This window comes from Mesoplodon bidens, assembly GCF_964165515.1.
Source record: "Mesoplodon bidens genome assembly, chromosome: 6".
Taxonomy (NCBI): Eukaryota; Metazoa; Chordata; class Mammalia; order Artiodactyla; family Ziphiidae; genus Mesoplodon; species Mesoplodon bidens.
Window position 1 is genome coordinate 34,187,815 of NC_138162.1, and position 23,877 is coordinate 34,211,691.

General features: G+C 42.9%; 1 protein-coding gene across 2 annotated transcripts in view; it reads left to right on the forward strand.

The window, feature by feature from the left end:
* Window positions 1–97: 97 nt before the first annotated feature.
* Window positions 98–23,877, forward strand: part of ELP1 (elongator acetyltransferase complex subunit 1) — a 63,676-nt gene continuing 39,896 nt past the window's right edge. The window contains exons 1-14 of one of the 2 annotated variants that reach the window (XM_081237136.1): window positions 98–339; window positions 503–622; window positions 3,128–3,290; window positions 4,302–4,454; window positions 6,426–6,507; window positions 7,667–7,747; window positions 11,260–11,345; window positions 13,455–13,551; window positions 14,688–14,778; window positions 15,895–16,018; window positions 16,955–17,048; window positions 20,268–20,498; window positions 21,847–22,017; window positions 22,806–22,905. In XM_081237136.1, the coding sequence (XP_081093262.1) occupies window positions 3,141–3,290; window positions 4,302–4,454; window positions 6,426–6,507; window positions 7,667–7,747; window positions 11,260–11,345; window positions 13,455–13,551; window positions 14,688–14,778; window positions 15,895–16,018; window positions 16,955–17,048; window positions 20,268–20,498; window positions 21,847–22,017; window positions 22,806–22,905 (1,460 nt within the window). In that variant the 5' untranslated portion in view covers window positions 98–339; window positions 503–622; window positions 3,128–3,140. The remainder of the gene's footprint in view (window positions 340–502; window positions 623–3,127; window positions 3,291–4,301; window positions 4,455–6,425; window positions 6,508–7,666; window positions 7,748–11,259; window positions 11,346–13,454; window positions 13,552–14,687; window positions 14,779–15,894; window positions 16,019–16,954; window positions 17,049–20,267; window positions 20,499–21,846; window positions 22,018–22,805; window positions 22,906–23,877) is intronic. The other variant, XM_081237135.1, reaches the window with a different exon arrangement.

Below are 23,877 nucleotides of genomic sequence, written 5' to 3' on the forward strand. Positions count from 1 at the left end.
CAATAGGCTGGGCAGGAGGATGTAGGGATTGGGGGCGGTGGCCAGCGCAGCTCCACATATATCTTTGCGGGGGAGACGGAGAAGGCAGGCTACGCCCCTTCCGCTCGCGGCGTCACTCTGGCGCCGCTCGGCGCGTGTCGGGCCTTCTTCGTTTGCGAGTACTTGTTTCGCAGGTCGCCCCTCCGCCTGGCTTCAGCCACGACCGGAGGGTCTCGAGCGGCCTGACGGCCCGGAGACCCAGTGCGCGTCGCGAGAGCTCAGAAGCACGGTCAGGGAGAGGCCCGTGCGCAGCCCTGGGCGGACGCACCGCTGTTTGGGGGTCCTCAGAGCGCGGCGTAGGTGAGCGTTCGAGCGGCCTAGCTGGGGTGGGGGCACGGAAACGGGCCCTGTCCGCCAGAGGGTGTCCTGATGAAGGGCGCCCCCTAGCGCCCAACCGCTACCTGCTGCTGGTCTGGGAGTGAAGTGCGGCTTGACCACCTCTGCCCTCGAGTTTTTTCTGCAGACTCGCCGCCTGCTGCACCCGCGGCCATCAGAGGGCTCGGCGCGGCGCGGCGCGGCAGGAGGGGGAATGATATGCTGCTCCCCCAGCTGCACACTTACCCAGTCTCCGGATTCCTTGCAGGTGCGGACTATACCGCCGAACCAAGTAATGCACCAATTAAAGCACAACAATGCATGATAGAAGCTGACGGTAATAGAGAGAAGTTCAGGTGCAGCTGCGAGTTTTTGCAGCCCGAAGTAATTTAGCTTAATGCTCATTACCTGGGAGTCAGGGTTCTGAGAGTTGGGTGATTATGTATAATTTAAGCTTATAGGCTGCATCCCTTTAGTGATTAACTTGTAATAGAATACCAAAGGTTCTTCCCTATGACACTTGGCCGGTGATTTTGAAAGCTCAGTGATTTGAGAACTCAGGTTGTTTGATATGTTTGTCAGTCAGGATCCAGTCAGGAAAGTAGAAACCACACAATATTTCAACAGAATGTAATACGAAGAATTGGTTAAATACCTGCTGGAGGAACAAAAAGCAAAAGGGAGCAGTGAAGTAATTAAAAAAGTAAACTAATGAAAGCAGTTACAACACTTAGCTAGGTCTGAGGATCAAAACAAGGGAAGCCATTGGGGTTATCATGACCTGGGAGGAGAGGCATTGGAAAGCTGGTGTTGATAGCTCTGGAATTCAGAGGAGGAGCTCCATGTTACTAGATTTCAGGCACCTGGAGGGAGCACCTGCCTGCTTAGTGCTGGTACCTCTGGGGTGGTTGTTATCATGCTAGTCATGGGAGTGCCAGAGGCTGGGACTAAGGGCCCCTGGAAGGATGAAGGCCCATTGCTGGGGTGACATTGACTGAAACAGCAAGGTAACAGGAAGAAGGGAGTCCTCCTCATCTCCTTCTGCCTTTGCCTTCCAAATTCTTATGCTGGGGTTCATGGACCCCAGAGCTCCACAGATTGTTGGTGAATAGAATCCAAGTTCACAGGGAGACACTTTGATGCTCTGATCATGGCAACAATAACAGCATAGTTATTAGCTAAACCAGGTTGAAATACATCTGGTCCTCTGTCGCCTGTTTTCACCTCCTGCTACTCTGTCCCGTGTTTACTCCCCTCTAGACAGACATCCTCTCATCTCACATCTACCCATCCTTTCAGATCTATGTCAGTGGTCGTCTTTGTGTTATTTAAAGATGAAAGGTAATGTAATTTTTATGTGCTTTCAAAAACCTAAGCTTTCTATATAGAATTAGATCTAAATAAAAAGTCTGCATAGTATAATACAGGTTCGAATAATTTCTAGAAGTTCTTGAATATAACTGTCCTGAAAGCTCACAAAACCATTGTTTGCCTTGATTCTCTTCCTCACTTCCACCGTGTGGGCTTGCCTTCCTCTTAACCCACATTTTATGTTGTCTCACTCATACTACACTTAACATTTTATCTGCTGTGTAGTATAAGGATTAATTCATGTTTATTCTTTCATTGTCATAAGTAGGAAATGCAAGATGAGAGAATTCACCTTGGATTAAGGTGACAAGAAGGCCAGTGTGGTCTGTGTAATTGTCACCCCTCACATAAGTTAGGGACTTCCAATTACAGTATAAACCTTAAAGGGGTCTGGATATAAATATACAGCACATTGACTTTTTTTTCCTCTTAGGTAATGTTATACGTTAAAACAAGTCTGATTTTGTCAGACCAAGGTAGATTTCCTATTGATCGTTCTTTTCTCAGCTTTTCTATTGCCCTGGTGAAAATCAGGCCAGGAAAGTGGAGTAATGTGAAGTAGTTATATCAGGTTATCAAGCTCCTCGAATTGTTGGTCATCATTTTGAAGTATACTGTTGTAATTTCATAGTGTCTTCTTTTCTCCCTGAGAACAATAAATGCTTTTCTTTTTTTAAAAAAAAATTTATTTATTTGGTTGTGCTGGGTCTTAATTGCGGCACGTGGACTCCTTAGTTGTGGCATGCAAACTCTTAGTTGCGACATGCATGTGGGATCTAGTTCCCTGACCAGGGGTTGAACCCAGGCTCCCTGCATAGGGAGCGCAGAGTCTTAACCACTGCACCATCAGGGAAGTCCCATAAATGCTTTTCTTTATTTCTATGTTTGATTTCAATTTTAATTTTTTAATGAAGATATAGAGCCAGTTTATAAATAAATGTAGTTGGTGATAGTAAAGTAATTTTATTTTCTTCAACTGCCAGTATATATGTGGATTTTTATATTATTTTGTAAATCAAGTTATAAAAATACCCTCATGTGCAAAAATAAAATGTTTTCTCATTCATTGCATTCTTCTCAACTTTCCTTCAGAATAACCGATGTTAAATCTTTTTTGAAGAAGAAACTCTGAAGTTGAGAATCTTGCCTCTTTCAAAGAGTGAGAACGTAAAATAGATTTCACAGCCTCAATTTGTAGACCATATATTTACACAATTGGTTAGGTTGCTACCACTCATCTCTGTGTGGGTTCAGATTAGATCTTTTTTTTCTTGTTCATTCTAACTTCTCTGCTCCCTGAATCATTTTGCTTATATTGGAGTGTGATTTATCGCTACTCAGCTGTTTCTATTTCTCAGAGAAATGAAAGCTTCATCAAGAGATATTTGTACTTTTCATTCAGGAGTCGCTTCATCATGAGAAATCTAAAGTTATTTCGGAGCTTGGAGTTCAGGGATATTCAGGCTCCAGGGAAACCTCAGTGCTTCTCTCTCCGAACTGAACAGGACACAGTGCTCATTGGCTCAGAGCATGGACTGATAGAAGTAGACCCTGTCACAAGAGAGGTAAGTTATTGATGGAGGGTGCTAGCACTTGGCATGACTCTTGACTTGTCTTTTTCCCAAACTTGCTTCCCCAAATAGTCTTTCCTTTAAATCTTTCTGAATTTACGTCCCCCCCAAATGAATGCTCCCTTCGCTTTATACTGATGTCATATTAGACATAACTAGTACCCTGTCTTTTAGTCTGCTTCTGTTTTAATTTAAGCTGGCAAAGCTCTGACGTTGTATTTTGCGGGGTGCCCTACTTTTTACCCTTTCTACCATGTAAATACTATCTTTTAACAGTTCTCAAGTGGGAATGCAGGTGAAATTTTTCTGTAGGGCTTTTTAAATTTTTTCAGTCCCCATCTCATACCAACTACATCAGAACCTTCACTTCTGGAGCTTGAGCGTATGTATATTGAAAAGCTCTTTAGGTTGATTCTGATATCTTCCCTTAATTATATTTTGCTACTAATGTATTTTAGGTGATTACATTGTTAGTCCCTTTTCCCCATACTGTATACATTTTAGAAAATCATAGTTACTAGCTTCATGTTTTATTGGATGTTTTCAAAGATACCAGGCTTTTATGTTTGCTTGGCACAAAGGTCACATGAACTGTGTTTTGTGTTAAAGATGGTAGTGTTGTGAAATTTCTCAAATGAAAGTTTGGGTTTTAGGAAAAAAACATTTTTGAAAGCTTTTATACTATAAAAGAAGCATTAAAAAGTATTTCTGGGGCTTCCCTGGTGGCGCAGTGGTTGAGAGTCCGCCTGCTGATGCAGGGGATGCGGGTTCGTGCCCCGGTCCGGGAAGATCCCACATGCCGCGGAGCGGCTGGGCCCATGAGCCATGGCCGCTGAGCCTGCGCGTCCGGAGCCTGTGCTCCGCAACGGGAGAGGCCACAACAGTGAGAGGCCCGCGTACCGCAAAAAAAAAAAAAAAAAAAAAAAAAAGTATTTCTGGAAGTGTGATGAATTGTTCTTAAAAGTAGATTGACTTAATTTGCTTATTTGTTTGTTTTGGTGAAAGGTGAAAAATGAAATTCCTCTGGTGGCAGAAGGCTTTCTCCCAGAGGATGGAAGTGGCTGCATTGTTGGTATTCAGGAGTTGCTGGATCACGAGTCTGTGTGTGTGGCCACAGCTTCTGGAGATGTCCTACTTTGCAATCTCAACACACACCAGGTAAGTGGAAGAGATCAGTGAGGGGGAAATCTTAGACATCCTCAAACGCCTTTTTTTGTTTCATGTCACTAGTTTTTCATAGAAGTTTAAAATGTCAGGAGCCATAATATTTAAGCATTTTGCAAATTAAAGTCTTTACGTTATATAATTCTTTACAGAAACTTGTTGGCATGGCTTTAGCTATATTTCAGGATTCTTCTAAAACTCAGTTTCGTCTGTTGCATTTATTAATTAGAACAATCAGAACATTCCAAATAAGAACTTAACAAAAACCCAAATCTGGCCATTCTTGTATGGTATAGCTCACCTCTTACTAGAATCTGATCCTGAGCTGTAACCTTTATTTCTCAATTTATGAAGTCTTTGAAATGTTTATATGGCTTATGTTTTCTTTTATGAATACTGAATAAGCCTCTCCTTGATGGCTAACTTTAAGAGTCCGTGAACTACAGGCACTAAGGTGATATGCTATCATTATGTGCACATCTTGTGACTACCAGAGAAGATAGATTTCAACCATTTGCCTCCTTCTCTACTTAGCATAAGGCTTAGTTTCTGGATTTCTAGCCTCACCTTCTCCACAGCGTTTTAAACTTTATTGATTACTCCCTTAGTTGTGATCTGTATCACAAGTCATTACTAATCAGAGGATAGTAATAGCAGCTGACATTTATTAAATGTTTACAATGTGCCAGGCACTTTTTCAAGTGCAGAATTGTATTCAATCTTCACTACAACCTTATGAGGTAGATTGTTGTTTTTCCGTTCTTCAAAAGAGGAACTTGAGGCACAGAGGGCTTAAATGATTAGGCTAAGGTCAAACAGTGATCAGGTGGGATTTAAACCCTGGCAGTCTAACTCTGGCACCTTTGCTTTTAACGGTTCCATTTAGTACAACAATAAATCTTATTCTCAGTTCATGGTGAGAAATATCAAAGCCATCAAGTATAACTTACTTAGTATTTCTCACATTTAAAAGGTATGCTTTTACTTTCAAAACATTGTGTAGAACTTTTTCCTAATTACTGAGCTCCTCCAATCCATCCGTCTCCACCAGATGGTGCTGATCCTCCACATTTGTGGCATCACAGTGTCTGCAAGACAGAATCCATGTTCCTTATTGTGCCTTATAAGACCTCTCACTGTCTGTTCCCCAAATTCCTTTTTAGCCTCACCTCCCACCCCCATCATTCCTGTGTATATGTATACCTTAGGCTCTAGTTGCAGCTGATTTTTAAGTGCTCTTTTTAACTGCACATTTTCCCCCCAGTTTCTTCCTCCTGGCCCTATTCCTACCCTTCAAAGCACCTCCTCCGAGAAGCTTTCCTGGACTGTCCTGGGCCACTTGTCAGTCTCTGCTCTGAGCCCCCACTTAATTCCCAGAGACCTCGGTTATATCCCTAACCCTACTGTAGAGGCATCTTTTTTTTTTTTTTTTAAGATGTTGGGGGTAGGAGTTTTAGTAATTTATTTATTTTTGCTGTGTTGGGTCTTTGTTTCTGTGCGAGGGCTTTCTCTAGTTGTGGCAAGCAGGGGCCACTCTTCATTGTGGTGCGCGGGCCTCTCACTATCGCGGCCTCTCTTGTTGCGGAGCACAGGCTCCAGACGCGCAGTCTCAGTAGTTGTGGCTCACGGGCCTAGTTGCTCCGCGGCATGTGGGATCCTCCCAGACCAGAGCTCGAACCCGTGTCCCCTGCATTAGCAGGCAGATTCTCAACCACTGCGCCACCAGGGAAGCCCTAGAGGCATCTTTTATCTCCTTAACGGGAGGAATGGAGTGGCCGTAGTCACTTCCAGTCCCTATGGTCTGTATCATGCCTGGTCTTTTAATACCTGTTACTGAATAAATGTTCACTGAATAATTTCCCCTTTGTGTGTTTTGTTAATTGTTTTGATTAAGGTCATAGTAAATATTTACAGAGATGCTTATACTTTCATATCTCCCTTAACATTTAAAAATGTCTCTCTCAGCTGGAATGTGTCGGGAGTGTAGCCAGTGGTATCTCTGTCATGAGTTGGAGTCCTGACCAAGAGCTGGTGCTTCTTGCCACAGGTAAGCCTGTCACTGGTCCCTAATTCTTGACTTTTATAAAACATGACTCCTAATATCTCACAGGCTTAAGTTTTAGGGTGCTTAGGTTTCAAAAAAAAAAAACCAAAACATTTCTTGGAACAAGGATACCAACATGATAATCTATAGGGAATGTGGTGTTTTTGAGTTAAGTTTTACTTCTTTTTTTTTTTTTTTTTTTGCGTTACGCGGGCCTCTCACTGTTGTGGCCTCTCCCCTTGCGGAGCGCAGGCTCCGGACGCACAGGCTCAGCGGCCATGGCTCACGGGCCTAGCCGCTCCGCGGCATGTGGGATCCTCCCAGACCGGGGCACGAACCCACGTCCCCTGCATCTGCAGGCGGACTCTCAACCACTGCGCCACCAGGGAAGCCCCGAGTTTTACTTCTTAATATATTGTTTTAAAAAGTTGCTGCTGGGCCTCCCTGGTGGCGCAGTGGTTGAGAGTCCGCCTGCCGATGCAGGGGATACGGGTTCGTGCCCCGGTCTAGGAGGATCCCATATGCCGCGGAGCGGCTAGGCCCGTGAGCCATGGCCGCTGAGCCTGTGCGTCCGGAGCCTGCGCTCCGCAAGGGGAGAGGCCACAACAGTGAGAGGCCCGCATACCGCAAAAAAAGAAAAAAAAATAAATAAATAAATAAATAAATAAATAAAAAATAAAAAATAAAAAGTTGCTGCTAAGGTCCATAGTTATGGTTTAAAATGTCAGCAATATTTAACCTGCTCTAAGAGGAAGAGTTGCTACATAAAATAAACTGATTCTAAGAACTGCTCTCCCAGTCCTATTTTTTTCCCTTAAGTCTTTTCATTCCAGATGAGTTTCTGCAAACTAGCACCCTGATGAGGTATACATTTGAAGAGATATCTTGCTGACTAAATCGTTGAAGTTAATGGAAGAGGGCTATGTGGACTTTAATGTTAGCTTGACATACATAAATAGCTGAGAATAAGTACTAGGTGATTTACCCAGTCAAAACTTTTTTTTTTAAATGAGAGTCGGAACATTTTGAATAACTTCTGTCTTCCCTGTTTTGACTATAAACTCCTCCACTCCAGCTCAGTAGCCTCCAGTGCTGTAGATACTTACAGAACGGCAGATTTGCTAAATGGGAACAAAATCATTCTTGTTTGTGCTCCTCCAAGGTCAACAGACCCTAATTATGATGACCAAAGAGTTTGAACCAATCATGGAACAGCAAATCCACCAGGATGATTTTGGTGAAAGTAAGTATAGCTTTGTTTGAACCATTTTGTGACTTGTCTTGCACACTGATAGCCACATCATAATAAGCCCAAAGAACTATGAAGCTTAAACCCCAACTTAATTCACTGACTGATAGCCCCATTCCTTTAGTTCATTCCAGATTTTAAAAGGCATACCTCTGGTGCCTCTCCAAGTCTGAGAGCTGGCTTTGTCAATAATTTGGGGAATAGGAATCTGTGCTTAGAATCACCTGGGTAGTTGTTGCCCAAACCCCAGGACAGGCTTAGTCAGGGGGTTTAATGAAAAGGACTGTACTAGCTAGAATAAGGAGAGCGTTTCTGAGGTACAATTTTGGGGAGAAGACAAGAGAGGCAGGATAGAGAGCTGATTTTTGTTCCTAGTGATTAGACCTGAATTTTCATGGGACCCATCATATTGTTTTCTTGCTAAGATCTAGCTGAGGTGATATGGGCATTAGGCTGTGGAAGTATTGAAGAGGAGAAGAGTGGAGATGCTTATTGAGTGTAAGAAGCTCTGGCCAACTTCAGGGCACCAGGTAGCTGGCCTGATTGAGGAGAAGGATGGGGGAGATGGTATTTTAACTTTTGCTGAGGTCTAACTTCATGACTTCTCATTCTACTAAGAAATCATTTAGAAAAGTGCTACTCATTTATTCATTCAAAAATAATTTGTTCAGGGCTTCCCTGGTGGTGCAGTGGTTGAGAGTCCGCCTGCCGATGCGGGGGATGTGGGTTTGTGTCCCGGTCCGGGAAGATCCCACATGCCGCGGAGCGGCTGGGCCCGTGAGCCATGGCTGCTGAGCCTGCACGTTCGGAGCCTGTGCTCCGCAGCGGGAGAGGCCACAACAGTGAGAGGCCCGTGTACAGCAAAAAAAAAAAAAAAAAAAAATTTGTTCAGAAATAATGTTTGAGTAGGTAGTGTGAACCCAGCAGTGTGTTTGGTGCTGTGGCTAATTCATCTTTTCCCTTAAGGAGTCAATAATAACAGGATGTTCAGGTATTAGGGTAGCATAAGGAGAGAAAGGGAGTAATGGGGACAGAAGGCTTCCCAGAGGAGGCCGACTTGAGCTGAGTTTTGGCTGACTTGGTGTTGGGTAGATGAGGGTTGAGGGTGGGGGAGTGGTTCAAGCAAGTGAATTAGTTCATTCCAAGGCAGGGATGTTTCATAGAAGCCTTTGACACAGCATGGCTTATCCAGGCAACTGTGAGTACTTCAGCATTGCCTAGTGACAGGACATGGATGTGGAATGAAATAAAGGGGAGGGATTTTGATTAAGTTTGATAGGGAGTTTGGACATTAAGTTACAGGAGATCAGTCATTAAGGGTTCTGATGATGCAAGGTTGATTGGTGGAGAGGGAAGAGACGAGACAGGGTGATCTGGTAGGAGGTTGCTACAGGAATCCATGTGAGAGATAAAGAAGGTGGGTGTGGGACTAGAAAAGGGAAAAATGCAGGAAAATTTTGATTCTCAATGAGGATAGGAGTACATTTTTTGGAATTATGAGAAACTTTTTTGGAATATGTGTGCATGGTTCCCCTCCTGCCCTAGCTAGTTTGAGAAATACCAGTTTAGAAAGTGAAATAAATAGGCTTTGGGTATGTAAGGTGAAGAAGAAAGTTTAGTAGGACTCTAGTCAGAAGCTCAGGTGGTGGAAATAAAGATGTCAGTATCTGAGAGGGAAGGTGGGGAAGTGCTGGTCTGTAAGGGGTGGGTGATGAGTTCCTTCTTGGATTTATTTAAGGGCCATATGGGATCACCAAGTAAAGCAGGTGAGTAGAAGGGGCTGAAGCTCAGGAGAGGCCAGAGCTGTGGACTGGGAGTGATTGGCATGTGGGGAATCTTGACAATCTTGGGGTTAGATGTGCTTGCTCAGGGAGCAGGTATGGTGCTGGATCTAGGGCCCGGGGTGGGACTCTGGGGCATCCAGCTTTGAGGATAGTCACAGAGGTAGTAACCAACACATCTTTGCATGGGAAAGTGCTCTGGGCCTGGCTCCTCCCACCGACTTTTTCATAAAAAATCTAATAGAGTAAATCAAAGGAGAGGGAGTCCAAGTCAGGGTCTTAGGTCTTAGAAATGTATTTGTCAGTACAAAAAGTCACTCTGTGGAGTGGTGAATAGATATTTTTCTTCTAACCCAGGTGTCGACAAACTTGTTCTGTAAAGAACTGGATAGTAATTGTTTTCCTCTTTCAGGCCATATGGTCTGTGTTGCAGCTACTCAACTCTGCTGATGCAGTGTGAAAGCACTTAAGATAGTACATAAAGAAATGGGTATGGCTGTGTTCCAATACAAGCTTATTTGTAAAAGCAAATGCAGGCTGTAGTTTGCTGATTCCTGCTGTAACTCCACCACTTATCATCTGATCCCACTGGAAAAGTTGTCTTGCTTCGCTCCTTGACCCTTCATCTCTCTGTGGAAACTTTCGGATAGAACCCCAGGGGTGTGCACCAGGATAGGCACTACTATTTGTATACAGCAGCAAGGTGTGCTTTGGGATACTACAATACTTGGGTGTGCCCAAGCAGAGCAGACAGGAGACAGTCATGCTGACCCATAATTTATAGAAATTATAAACAGCTCAGATTCGTCAGAATCAGCATCAGTTGTAGGAGGGAAATATTGGGTCCTGGATCTGGCCAGTGCTTTCAGGGGCATCTCTGTAGTACCTCTTATAGGTGGATGCCAGATCCTACCTTCAGGAACAGAAGGCTGCATTATTTCAGCAACTGACTTTATATTTTATGTAAGATCAGCATTATAATTTAGAAAGAAGCCCAGCCTGGGAGGCAGAAGCCCTGTGTTCTAATTTTGGCCTCTGTCACTAGGGTGTGTCACTCTCTGTGAGGGCTTGAATTCCATAATCATGGTCTCCTCCAACACTAGCAGGGAGGTTGGATACATTTAGTGGATTGAACTTACGATTGGAATTTTATTCCCAGCTCTTGTCTTCTTGAGTTTTATGTTTTGTTATCTGTGGATATGCTGCATAGATTCTTCATGTTTCATTCTCCTTGTAAAGTGGGGATGGAGTGCTGACTGTCATCAAGGGAATTTATATACAATGGCAGTAAAGCTCTTTCCAAAATAAGGGCATTTCAAAGTCTTCAGAATCACTTCAGTATATAATATGGAACATAGGTTTTTTTTGTTTTTGTTTTTGTTTTTTTTTTGCGGTACGCAGGCCTCTCACTGTTGTGGCCTCTTCCGTTGTGGAGCACAGGCTCCGGACGCGCAGGCTCAGCGGCCATGGCTCACGGGCCCAGCCGCTCCGCAGCACGTGGGATCCTCCCGGACCAGGGCACGAACCCGTGTCCCCTGCATCGGCAGGCGGAGTCTCAACCACTGCGCCACCAGGGAAGCCCCATAGGTTTTTAAAATATTGACTGCTGGTCAATCTATTGAGAGGTCTCAGAGGACCCAACTTCATGAAGAGTAGCTATGAAACTGCTTTTATTTTATTTAGCTTGTTGGTTGTCTTGCATATTCTCACTCACTTGTTCTCTAGGCAAGTTCATCACTGTTGGCTGGGGCAGGAAGGAGACGCAGTTCCATGGATCAGAAGGCAGGCAGGCCGCCTTTCAGATGCAAATGGTAAGGTTGGTCTGATGGATAAAGAACCTTCTTTGGAACAAACAGAAGTTCTGCTAGCCACCAGGAGCTGTTAGGTGTCCAGGTGTTACCAAAAGTGGGGTCCGGCTGCTCGCCGCTCTAAAGCCAGTAAAGAGGCAAGGTTGGTGGAAAGGAACGTTTGCTTTATTCTGCTGGATGCCAGCAACTGGGGGGTGGGAGGGTTGGGGGGGTGAGTTTTGTCCAAAGGCCAACTCCCCTCCCTGACAACCAGTGGGCAAGAGCTTTAAAGGCCGAGGGGGGGCTACATGCAGAAACAGTACAGTCAGCTCTGACTGTCATCTTGAAATTGGTCATGCGGTGGTCTGACCAGCATCACCTTGATTATTAAGTACAGTTAGTCTTTACTTCCAGGGTCGGTTTGTTCCCATTTCTTTGAGGCCAATTCTCGGATTTGTGGCAGCTTATGTCATGGCCACAGTCTGGTCATCATGTAGTTAATTTCTTCCACCTGGTGGCGGTTTCAGTATCTATAAGACAGCTCACAGGATATGGCTCAGAATATTATGTGTAGCCCTTGAAGATGAACTAAAAAGGTCCTTGACTGTGCTTAATGCCTAAACTATTATTATTTAGTCATGTTGGACTGTCTTCCTTTGTTTCTGCATTTTCTCACTTCTCTGATTAAACTTACTGTTTGGCTAAAGTTTTTCTGCAGACAAAAGGCAGGCTGAGGACATGGGGTTGGGGGGACCATCGGGTCCTGCCCTGTTTCACAGGTAGAGGGCGGTAATGGACAGATCTCGTCTGCTCTAGTAAAACAAGCTGTTTGGAGACCTTAGGGAATGAGTCATGCTAGAAAAATCCTTTTTTCTTTTTTATTGCCAAGTTGTTTTGTTATTTTTTTTCACATAGAGAATAATTGTCACCAATATTCATTTAAAAAAATAACTCACCACAGACAGAAATGAAGCACTCTGTATCCCTTCCTGATACCCTCCCCCTTCCTCCCCAGAAAGAGCTGCTGCCCTGCGTTCACTGTTGATCATTCACGTGCATGTTTTTATACTTTTCCTACGTATGTATATATTAGTCTTTTTTCCCCTGATTTCTCTTCCTGGATGAAACTCTATGTTTTCCTTCTTTCTGGATACTTTTTGAAGGATAGAGCTACAGGATTTATTGATAATAGATCAGATGTAGGGTAAGAGAGAGAGAGAGGAATTGAGGATAATCCCCAGATGTGGGCCTGAGCAAATGGAAGCACTTTGTCTATGTTATATGTGGAGATTTCCCTGAGCTGACCTTCTAGGATAGATGAAATCATACACTGCCTGCCGTTACATTTTCCATCCTTAATTTATTTCTGGCTACATTCCGCGTAACTCATATTGCCTCTTAACCCTTCACTAGAGGAAGTTTGTGTATACCACAGGGCAGTTTCATTGAGAATAAATCTTGTTAGGCTGCTGTGTATTCCCTACTGTGTAGCTTGTGGCACTAGCACCATTCTGACTTAGCCTGTCACTGGAATGTGGTGATGGATGCTCAGGTGGTCATTTGTCCCCAACCCCACAGAATTGGCTTCTGTCTTCAAGGCTTTCGGGACTGAGATGCAAGTGGCACTGGAAACCTTTCTTCTTTCAGTGCTGCAGAATGCGGAGCTTGTCCATGTTTTCATCACTGCTGCTGGCTTTATCTCCTCTGGCTCTTCCCTGCCCACATTCCTCTCATCTTCTTAACTCTTCTGTGCAGCATTGTGAAGTTTACTCAGTGAATAAAACTCTACCCTCTTAAATTTAGACAAACATTAATTTCCTTATATAGTTACCTGATAGATTCCTCAGCTTGTTGTTTTTAATATCTAGGTCTGTAGCTCTTTTTCCCTGTTGCTATGCTTGGAGGCCACTTTTTAATGTCTAGAGAAAGATTTTGTTTTGTTTGGTTTTAAGTTCTTTTCTCTTGATTTTTGGGTCTAAGGGCCCTTCTGGAAGGGTTCCTGAGGATTCTGTGAAACTTGATTTCTAGATAGCTTAAACCTTATATAAAAATTTAACTTTAATAGCCTGAGGCTTGTTTGATTCTGGGCCATTTAAGGCCACCAGTAACATTTGCGTTTTTGCCTCTCTTCAGCACGAGTCTGCTTTGCCCTGGGATGACCATAGACCACAAGTTACCTGGCGTGGTGATGGACAGTTTTTTGCTGTGAGTGTTGTTTGCCCAGAGACAGGTATGGAAATAAATTTTTCTTCCTTTTGCTTTGAGGGTTTTCTTTCATTACACGCATGAGGTAACAATGTGCTGCTTTAGGTGTTAAATGAATATAGAGCTAAGAATCAGAAGAGTTCTTTGAGGCTATTTGGCCCAGCCTCCTACCTGTTGGATATGAATTTTTTTTTTAATTTTTTAAAAATTTATTATTTATTTATAAATTTATTTTATTTATTTATTTTTGGCTGCGTGGGGTCTTTTGTTGCTGCGCGCGGGCTTTCTCTAGTTGGGGCAAGTGGGGGCTACTTTTTTTTTTTTTTCCGGTACGCGGGCCTCTCGCCATGGCCTCTCCCATTGTGGAGCACAGGCTCTGGATGCGCAGGCCCAGCGGCCACGGCTCACGGGCCCAGCCGCTCTGCGGCATGTGGGATCTTCCCGGACCAGGGCACAAACCCGTGTCCCCTGCATCGGCAGGCGGACTCTCAACCACTGCGCCACCAGGGAAGCCCCCGGGGGCTACTCTTCATTGCAGTACATGTGCTTCTCATTGCAGTGGCTTCTCTTGTTGCGGAGTACAGGCTATAGGCGCGCGGGCTTCAGTAGTTGTGGCGCATGGGCTCAGTAGTTGTGGCTCGCGGGCTCTAGAGCGCAGGCTCAGTAGTTGTGGCGCATGGGCTTAGTTGCTCCCCGGCATGTGGGATCTTCCCGGACCAGGGCTCAAACCTGTGTCCCCTGTATTGGCAGACGGATTCTTTTTTTTTTTTTGCGGTACACGGGCCTCTCACTGTTGTGGCCTCTCCCGTTGCAGAGCACAGGCTCTGGATGCACAGGCTCAGCGGCCGTGGCTCGCGGGCCCAGCCTCTCCGTGGCATGTGGGATCCTCCTGGACCGGGGCACAAACCCATGTCCCCTGCGTCGGCAGGCGGACCCTCAACCACTGCGCCACCAGGGAAGCCCCGCAGACGGATTCTTAACCACTGTGCCACCAGGGAAGCCCTGGATACGAATTTTTAACAAGATTCATCTAATTGGCTTTGTGAAACCATGACAGTTTTTATTAATAAGGAAGGTGTTTGGAAGTTCAGACTTGACAACATTTATCACAATGCTTTAAGTTTTGCTGTTGTTGTTTTTCTCCCTCTCTCTACTACATAGGGGCTCGAAAGGTCAGAGTGTGGAGCCGGGAGTTTGCTTTACAGTCAACCAGTGAACCTGTAGCAGGACTGGGACCTGCTCTGGCTTGGAAGTGAGTGCGAGAAGAAACCTTGTAACTTCTTGCCAGAGAATTTCTTGGTACTAGGGTGGGAGTGGTGGTACCTACTGAATGTAGGTGTTTATAAAACACAAAGAGATAATTACTTTTTCTCATTTGGCTGTAAGCCTGTATCTTTCTTTTTTTAGTTCCCTGAAGTCTGAATGTGGTTTGAATAGTAGATTCTGAGCTTCACAGACCTCATCATTCCAAGGCCCACACATTTTGTAGGGTATAGGCAGGGCCTACATGAAGCCACTGTGTAAAACAGAAAGTGGTGCTTCGAAGGGAAGTTGCAGTCTCTGAATTTCTGTGGGGCAGTAGAGCTTTGGTGAAAAGTAGGAAAAGGGCTTCCTTTCCCTGCACAAACTCCCACACTGAGGGGACCTGTTTGCTGAGGAACACGCGGGCTGGATTTGGGCCCGATTCACCTGTTGGCCTAGTACCCTTGTGCAGGTCACAACCTGCTTATGATATATGGCTGTCCTGATTATAGATAGAAGAAATATTTTCTGCCTCAGCAGCATCTGTTATAGGCAAAACCTAGGTCTCTAGGTTTTAGACATCTGTTTCCCACCAGTATTTGAGTGGCAATTGGGTGACAGAGAAAAGAGAGAAATGTATTTGAATTAAAACTCTAGAGACAAATACAAACAAGATGGGGTGATCAAGGTGTTTTCAGTAGATTGAGAAGTCTTTAAAAATACCTACCTGAGCATGTAATATTGCTGAAGTCATATAATTGAAAGAGAAATAGTTTATGGTTTTATAGGACATTATACTGGGAATGGTTTAAATAATTTATTGGTTCTTTTAAAAAGTCACCCAAGTGCAGTCTAAATCTGCACTCACCCAAGTCTAAAAGACTCACCCAAGTGAGTCTTTGTGGGCAAATAGAGCCCTTGTGCAAATCAGGAAAAGGCACTCTGTCCTCTGGGCAGATACAGTCCCACACTAGGGTGACTGCTTGCCAGGAAACATGGAATTTAAAACTTCCTTGGATGGAGGCTTTTTGTTTTTTGCTGAAAAAATTGTTTCTCTGAATTTCATCTTGGTCTTAGCCAGCTGGATGAGCTTTTGGATGCTCTAACACTCTGGGTTTGCTTTAAGGCCCTCAGGCAGTTTGATTGCATCTACTCAAGATAAACCCAATCAGCAGGATGTTGTGTTTTTTGAGAAAAATGGACTCCTCCATGGACATTTTACACTTCCTTTCCTTAAAGATGAAGTTAAGGTAGGTGCCTGAGTTGTTTTACCATCAAATTTAGAGGACTTTCCACAGCTATAGAGAAGAAGATTTGTATTTGATATGGGTATGTAAACAGAAGCCCCAGAGTAGACAGTAATAAAAATAGTTGCTTCCTATGACTGAATTTTTTTTTTATAAACCAAATTGTTTTTCCTAAGGAGATTTTGTAGAGAAGAAATAGCATTCCTTCCTCACCCTAGATAAAACACAGAAAGGAAATAGAAATGCCAATTTTTATTGTTTATTTTGACAAAAGCATAATTCTTCCAGTGATAAAGATACTTGCCATTTTTAACATGTAAACCTTAAGGAGGTTGTGTACCATTTGGATCTTCGCTGGAGCGGAAGCAAATCATGGTAATTTTTAATTATGTAAAAATTTAAATATATTAAAAGTTGAGAGAAGAGTTTAATGAATTCCCATGTACCTATTACTTACTTTCAACAGATATGTACCAGCATTTTGCAAAATTATTTTCATCTATTCTTTACTCTCTGCCCCCCCACACACACTTTGTAAAAATTTCCTAGGGTTTTAATTTTAAAAATCATGTTTTCAATATTCATTTCTCTTAACAGTTGAGAACATTTTTCTTTATATAAACCACAATTCCATTATCATACTTTACAAAATTAGTAATAATTCTTTAATATTATCTAATACCTAGTCCATATTCAAATATTCTTGATTGTCTAAAAATGTCACCTTCATTTGGTTAAGTATTTAAACATAATGCATTTTTTTGAAGTCCTCTACATATGATGACAGATTTGTTTAATAACTCCATAGGTTAGTAATTTACAGCTAAGGATCAATTCAAGTGTGGGATTATTTGACTTGTGAGAGCAGGGAATTTAGCTATCATAAAGATTTTGGGGTAAATACGTAAAGGCCAGTGACAGGTCTTTTTTCCCTACTAGGTTAATGACCTTCTCTGGAATGCAGATTCCACTGTGCTTGCGGTTTGGCTGGAAGACCTTCAGAGGGAAGAAAATTCCACTCTAAACACCTATGGTAAGACAGCTCTAGTATCTCAGCCTTCTGCCCCGTAAAATGTAATTGAAAGTAGTAGGCCGTGGAGTTTCCTTTATCCTTTTCACTTAGTCTTGTAATGGAATCAAAGATAACTGAGGGAGTTAGGTAGAGATGAGGGAGTGGTTAGCTTTTGATGGGATGGATTTCAGTTATGTATCAGGCAGGGTCTCTAGAGAAATAGAATCAGGGTAAGCTGGCTGGTTGGAAATTCAGTGAAGAGTTGATGTTGCAGTCTTGAGTCCAAAATCTGTGGGACACGCCCACAGTCTGGAAACTCGGACAAGATTCTCTGTTACAGTCTTGAGGCAAAATTCCATTTTCCATGGGAGGCCTTAGTTTTTGCTCTTAAGGCTCTATGAACTCTTTGGATGAGATTTATCCACATTATGGAGGATAGTCTGCTGTACTTGAAGTCAGCTGATTATAAAGGTTAATCACATCTGCAGAATACCTTCCCAGCAACGTCTAGACTAGTGTTTGATCAAACAACTAGACACCATAGCCTAGCCAAGTTGACATGTAAATTAACCATCACAAGTCATCAGTGCTTTCTCTTCATGGATGGTACCACTGTAGCAAATAAAAATGCTAGCCAAAGGAATACTGTGGAAGTGAAAGAGAAATGAGATTAGATATAAGTAAGAATCTTCTGTAGCTTTTAAATTGCAAATCAAATTGTAAATATGTATTTTTCAGTGTATATGTAATATGTGAAAGCATTAGAAAATAAAGATGTGAAGAAGAAAAGTTCTTCTGTAACTTTGTCACTCAGTAATAATCATTATTTAAAGTTTCTTGTCTTCCAAATTTTATGTATGCATCTCAGTATAGCTATGATATCATTTTTGTTAAATATGTAGGTATGATACCTGCAGTTTTGTAACTTGCTTTTACAGTGTGTCACAAACTATTTCCATTTCAGATATCTATCTGTGTCATTTTAAATTGCTGTATATTCATTTATGCTACGGTTTATTAAATCTTATGTTGTTAGACATTTAAAGTTTTATAATTTTTCACTGTCATCAATAGCAGTGCACTGAACATTTTTTCCATAAATCTTTTCATTTGCTTGATTATTTTCTGAGCGGCTTTCAAACTTTTTAATCACTAGAACTTTAACTGAAATGTTATTGAGAAGCTCATTCATTCATTTATTCATTCAACACAATAGTTCTCAACCCTGGCTGCAGCTTTAGGAAAAAAAAAATGCTACCAATGTCTTATTTCAGAGTTGCTCTCAGTGTGTTATAATGGGGACTCTACATCAGTATTAAATTTTTTTGAAAAAAAGCTTCCAGGTGATTTTTTTTTGTAAACACTGACATTTATTTACTTATTTGTTTTAATTTTATTTATTTATTTATTTATGGCTGCGTTGGGTCTTCGTTGCTGTGCGCGGACTTTCTCTAGTTGCGGTGAGCGGGGGCTACTCTTCCTTGTGCTGCGTGGGCTTCTCACTGCGGTGGCTTCTCTCGTTGTGGAGCACGGGCTCTAGGTGCACAGGCTTCAGTAGTTGTGGTGCATGGGCTTAGTTGCTCCGCGGCATGTGGGATCTTCCCAGACTAGGGCTCGAACCCATGTCCCCTGCATTGGCAGGCGGATTCTTAACCACTGCACCACCAGGCAAGTCCCCAGGGGATTTTTTAATGTGTAGCCAGAGTTGAGAACCACTGATTAACCAGGTGTTAACGGCTGGCCCTGTGATATGCTCAGGATAAAAGTGTAGCTGCAAGAACAGCCACAACGTCTGTCCTCACAGAGCATGAGCATGTAGTCTAACTTAACCCAGAGCTAGGTCGAAGTATTGTAGTAGGCTCGTTCGAGAACTACGTTGGATTTGCTGTGATTGCTGAGTTAAGAATTAGTGATCAGGGAGATGTTTAAAGAAAAGAAATTCCTTAATATAATTAAAATCTTCATTTATGTGTGTCATCTGTTTAACAGAGGTTGGCTTTGACATGATTAGGTCTTTTTTTTCCAGCTTTATTGAGATATAACTGACATGTAACGTGTACATTCAGGAGCTACAATGTGATGATTTGATACATGCATGTACTGTGAAATGTTTACCACAGTAAGGTTGATTAACTCATCCTTCACTTCGCATAATTACCATTTTCGTTGTTATGGTGAGAACTTTTTTTTGGCTGCGTTGGGTCTTTGTTGCTGCATGTGGGCTTTCTCTAGTTGCGGTGAGCAGGAGCTACTCTTTGTTGTGGTGCACGGGCGTCTCATTGTGGTGGCTTCTCTTGTCACGGAGCACAGGCTCTAGAGCGCAGCCTCAGTAGTTGTGGCGCACGGGCTTAGTTGCTCCACTTGCCTCCATGCAAGCTTCAGTAGTTGTGGCACGCAGGCTCAGTAGTTGTGGCACATGGGCTCAGTAGTTGTGGCTCGTGGGCTCTAGAGCGCAGGCTCAGTAGTTGTGACGCATGGGCTTAGTTGCTCCGCGGCATGTGGGGTCTTCCCAGACCAGGGCTCGAACCCGTGCCCCCTGCATTGGCAGGCGGATTCTTAACCACTGCACCACCAGGGAAGCCCGGTGAGAACTTTTTAAATCTACTCTCATAGCAACTTTCAAGTATACAGTACAGTACAGTATCGTTAACTGTAGTCACCATGCTATACATTAGGTCTCTGGAACTTATAACTGAAGCGTTTGTACTCTTTGACCAACTTCTTCCTATTTCCTGCGCTCTACAGGTTTTGGTCTTGTTCTTTTAAGGGTAATTGCATGCTAATCTCCCTTGGACATAACTGCATGCAAAACACCTGGAAGATAATAATAAGCGTCTTTAGCGTAATACAACATAGTGATGCTAGTCTAGTGCCCTTGGATTGGGTGTTTTAATACTTTTAATCTAATTGCCAAATTTTCTTCTTTCTAAGTCTTGAAAAAAACAACTCACTAAAGCACTGTCCTATGGTAGGAGCCTTCCATCACCATGATCATAAAGTTTGAAGGTAGAGGTAGAAATGAACACATGTGCTTCGGACCTTATTGATGCTTAATATTTTATCCTCACGAAAAACTATACTTTAACAATTATTGTTAATATTATTATCTTAATGAAGAGGCTGAGCAGAAAGGGTCACTTGAAAAAGAAAAGGGTGTCCTCATCCCTCTCTAGCAAGTGGTACGAAGTCTGTTCCTCAGACCCCTGCCTCTGATGACCTTCCTTTGCTTTTCCCCTGCAGTTCAGCTCTGGACTGTTGGAAACTATCACTGGTATCTCAAGCAAAGCCTGCCCTTCAGCACCTGTGGGAATAGCAAGATTGTGTCTCTGATGTGGGACCCGGTGACCCCATACCGGCTGCATGTTCTCTGTCAAGGCTGGCACTACCTCTGCTATGACTGGCACTGGACGACTGACCGGAGCTCAGGAGAGAATTTAAGTGACATGGCAAATGTGGCTGTTGTTGATGGAAGTAAGGAGCTGGAAAGTGTGTCCATGGGCCCGCAGGGGGCCTGAGCCAGGAGCCTGCAGATGTGGTAGTTTGACTAAAACAGTGCAGGATTTTTATTTGATTGATTATTCTGGTTGTTTGGTTTGTTTTTACTTGTTTTGGTTTCGATTGGATGGGAACGCCCTTAGGTGGGGCGTGTACTCCCCTGAGAACCATGGTCTCCTCTCCCCCTGCCTCCCTCAACTCCCTTTTCTACTACCACCATGGGCTTTACACATTTACTTGTCTGGGCTTTGAAGACACTGACATTTCTGACCGTGGGTGGAGAGGAAGACAACAGTAGGCTTCTGGCATTGGTGTGTCAGCCTTGTCTTTGTGCCCTGACATAGGGTTACGTTGACCCTCAACACCACTCCATTATGTTGCTTTATTTTTTGATATATATTTAATATATATACATAATTTGCTTGCTAATTATATACCTTTCCAGTATCTTCAGTTCAAGTTACAGACATCTGCCTAGTACTCGGATTGGATTGGTGTTTTTTTTTTTTTTTTTTTTTTTGCGGTACGCGGGCCTCTCACTGTTGTGGCCTCTCCCGTTGCAGAAGAGCACAGGCTCCGGACGCGCAGGCTCAGCGGCCATGGCTCACGGGCCCAGCCGCTCCACCGCATGTGGGATCTTCCCGGACCAGGGCACGAACCCGTGTCCCCTGCATCGGCAGGCGGACTCCCAACCACTGCGCCACCAGGGAAGCCCTGGATTGGTGTTTTTTAATTTGGTTGAGGGTTTTTGTTTAGTGAGGGGAAAGAAACTAGGGAAAGTCAGTCTTCCCCGAATCGACAGTTTATTTATTGCTGATGACCTAAGGGAAACCTGCTTCTAAGGTTGTGACGTGTGTTGATGTACTAATTTGTGTTCTGTGTAGTGATCATAATACTGACTTTACAGTCATGTGTTCTATATAGAGGACTTAAGCACGTATGCCTTATTACCAGATCCATGCACAGGGAAGTGCTTTAAGGATTTTGGTTTATTCTGGCTTGGTTGCAGGCCCAGGTTTAAAGCTAGAACTCTGACCTTTGGGCCTGCTTGCCCTAGTCCCTGGCACCTGAAACTCCAAGCCCCGAGATGAACTGCTATAGGCCTGGAGGTGACAATAGCCAGATATAGACAGAGCTCTGACACTTACTTTCCTCCTCTACACTGTATTTAAGCTTATTCATGATAAAAACACCAACAGTTACTTTTAAGAATCGCTGTATATTTTCTACCACCATTATTAATTAGTGGTACTGTGCTGTTCAGATGCCTTGTTTTACAAATTGAATATCCATGTGTCTCATCCTCTTTCTCTCTCGCATGCAGACAGGGTATTGGTGACAGTCTTCCGGCAGAGTGTGGTTCCACCTCCCATGTGCACCTACCGACTGCTGCTCCCACACCCTGTAAATCAAATCACGTTCTCGGCACACCCTAAAAAGAGCAATGACCTCGCTGTCCTAGATGCCAGTAACCAGATTTCTGTTTATAAATGTGGTATGTTCAAAAACTGTTATCGGGATGTTCTGACTCAAATCTCCTACACAAAAGCAAATTATAGTTTGGTGTTGCGTTAGCTCTAGGGCTTCCAAAAATTTTGAAGTTTGTAATTAATATCATTCTTACTGTGACGTTTAATTGACTTGCAGGGTTTTTTGTGTGTTTGTGGGGGGGGTTCAATCCTACTCTGGCTAATAAGAACAATTCTTTTTGCTTTGTTGAATTTGAAGGGTTAGGTATTTAAGAATAATTCTCAACCCTAGAAAGAACATAGTGTCTCATTACATCCTTAACGTTGTCATTGCACATATTTTCAGTTGATCTCACAGCTTTCCTAGGAGCTGTGTCAGAGGTGGAGTTTTTCTGTTTTATAGATGAGGGAACAGCATGCCGGAGGTGCTTGAGCAAGAAAGGACAAGGACCTCTACTTAGGTGTTTTAGCGTCTAATCTAGTTGTCCTTCCACAGTCCCATTGCTGTCAGTTTCTAGTTGCTTTCCTGATGCACTTGAAGAACCTGAAATACGTGAATTCTATGGTTGTATTGTAAGTTATACTGGCACATGGCAGTGGTAGCCTTGTTTGCAAATAAGTTTTGAATTCTCAGCCTGAAAGGTAGGCAGAAATTTAATTTAAGAAAGACGTTGAGATGTGGTTATTTTCTAGATTGCTTTATTTGTAAAGTGGATTACCTTCTAGAACCCATTAAATGCAGAACCCCATATCTTTAGTATCAGGAAAAATGTTTGTAGTTTACTATGATAGTATTTGCATTTTTTTTTCCTAGGTGATAGTCCAAGCGTAGACTCTACGGTGAAACTGGGAGCTGTGGGTGGAAATGGATTTAAAATTTCTCTTAGAACACCTCATCTGGACAAGAGCTACAAGTAGGTTGTTCTTAGTTGCCTTGGACCTCTGGGCCCAGAAGCAGCCAGCATTTAGTCCTAAATTCAGCCAGCTGTTATTATCTTAGCCTGTGCCTGTTGCTCAGTGGAACAAGAAGTAGATACAACACCTGGGCCCTGGGCCCTGGTTTTTCAGCCTGGTTGGAGAAGTCAGTTTCCTATATATCTGAATGTCATATATGCTGATGGGTGGCAATGGAGCATAAGTCTTAGGCTGACTTAGAACCCATTCCCCCAACATCCCTGGGGGGATTTTCAACAGGGAAAATCCCATGGGAAAGATGGAGATGCAGATGGTAGAGCAGAGTGCATTTGCTTACACAAATGAGGATATGTACATTGTTAATGTGCGGCTGACCTAATGCAGTCTCTAGTTTGTCTCATCCTACAATGCAGAACTTTTGGTTGCTGTGTTTTGAGGCTCTCAGGTTGCAAATCAGAATGTATTTTCCTATTGAAACAGTACTACAAACAGTTGGATATAATTGAATACCTCAGGTGCACTATAGGCATTGTAAAATGACCCAGAAGCCAAATTATTAATTATAAGTCCATTTCTGTGAGAACCCAGAATTTGATTCTATTCTATTTAATAAGCCCAAGTTCTTAACTAACACAGTGCTTTGTCTCCTGGGCGCATTTATTTCTAAATCAATGGGAATAATGAGCAAATAACTGAATATAACAAATAATATGTTTCTTAAATGCCAATATATGCAATATATTTAATAAATGAATATATTTCCTACCTGTGTATGATTTGGGAGCTGTCTATATAATGCTTAGTAGTTTTTCAAAGAGCATGTACGTGGATTATTTCATTTCACAGACTTGAAAGTTTAGAGGACAGATTTAAGGCAAACTAGAAAGCATGAGGCAATTGAGAATATAGTTTCATTTTTTAAAAAATTGTGAGAAGGATAGCTCTAAGTCATTTAGAGAAGATTTCATGAA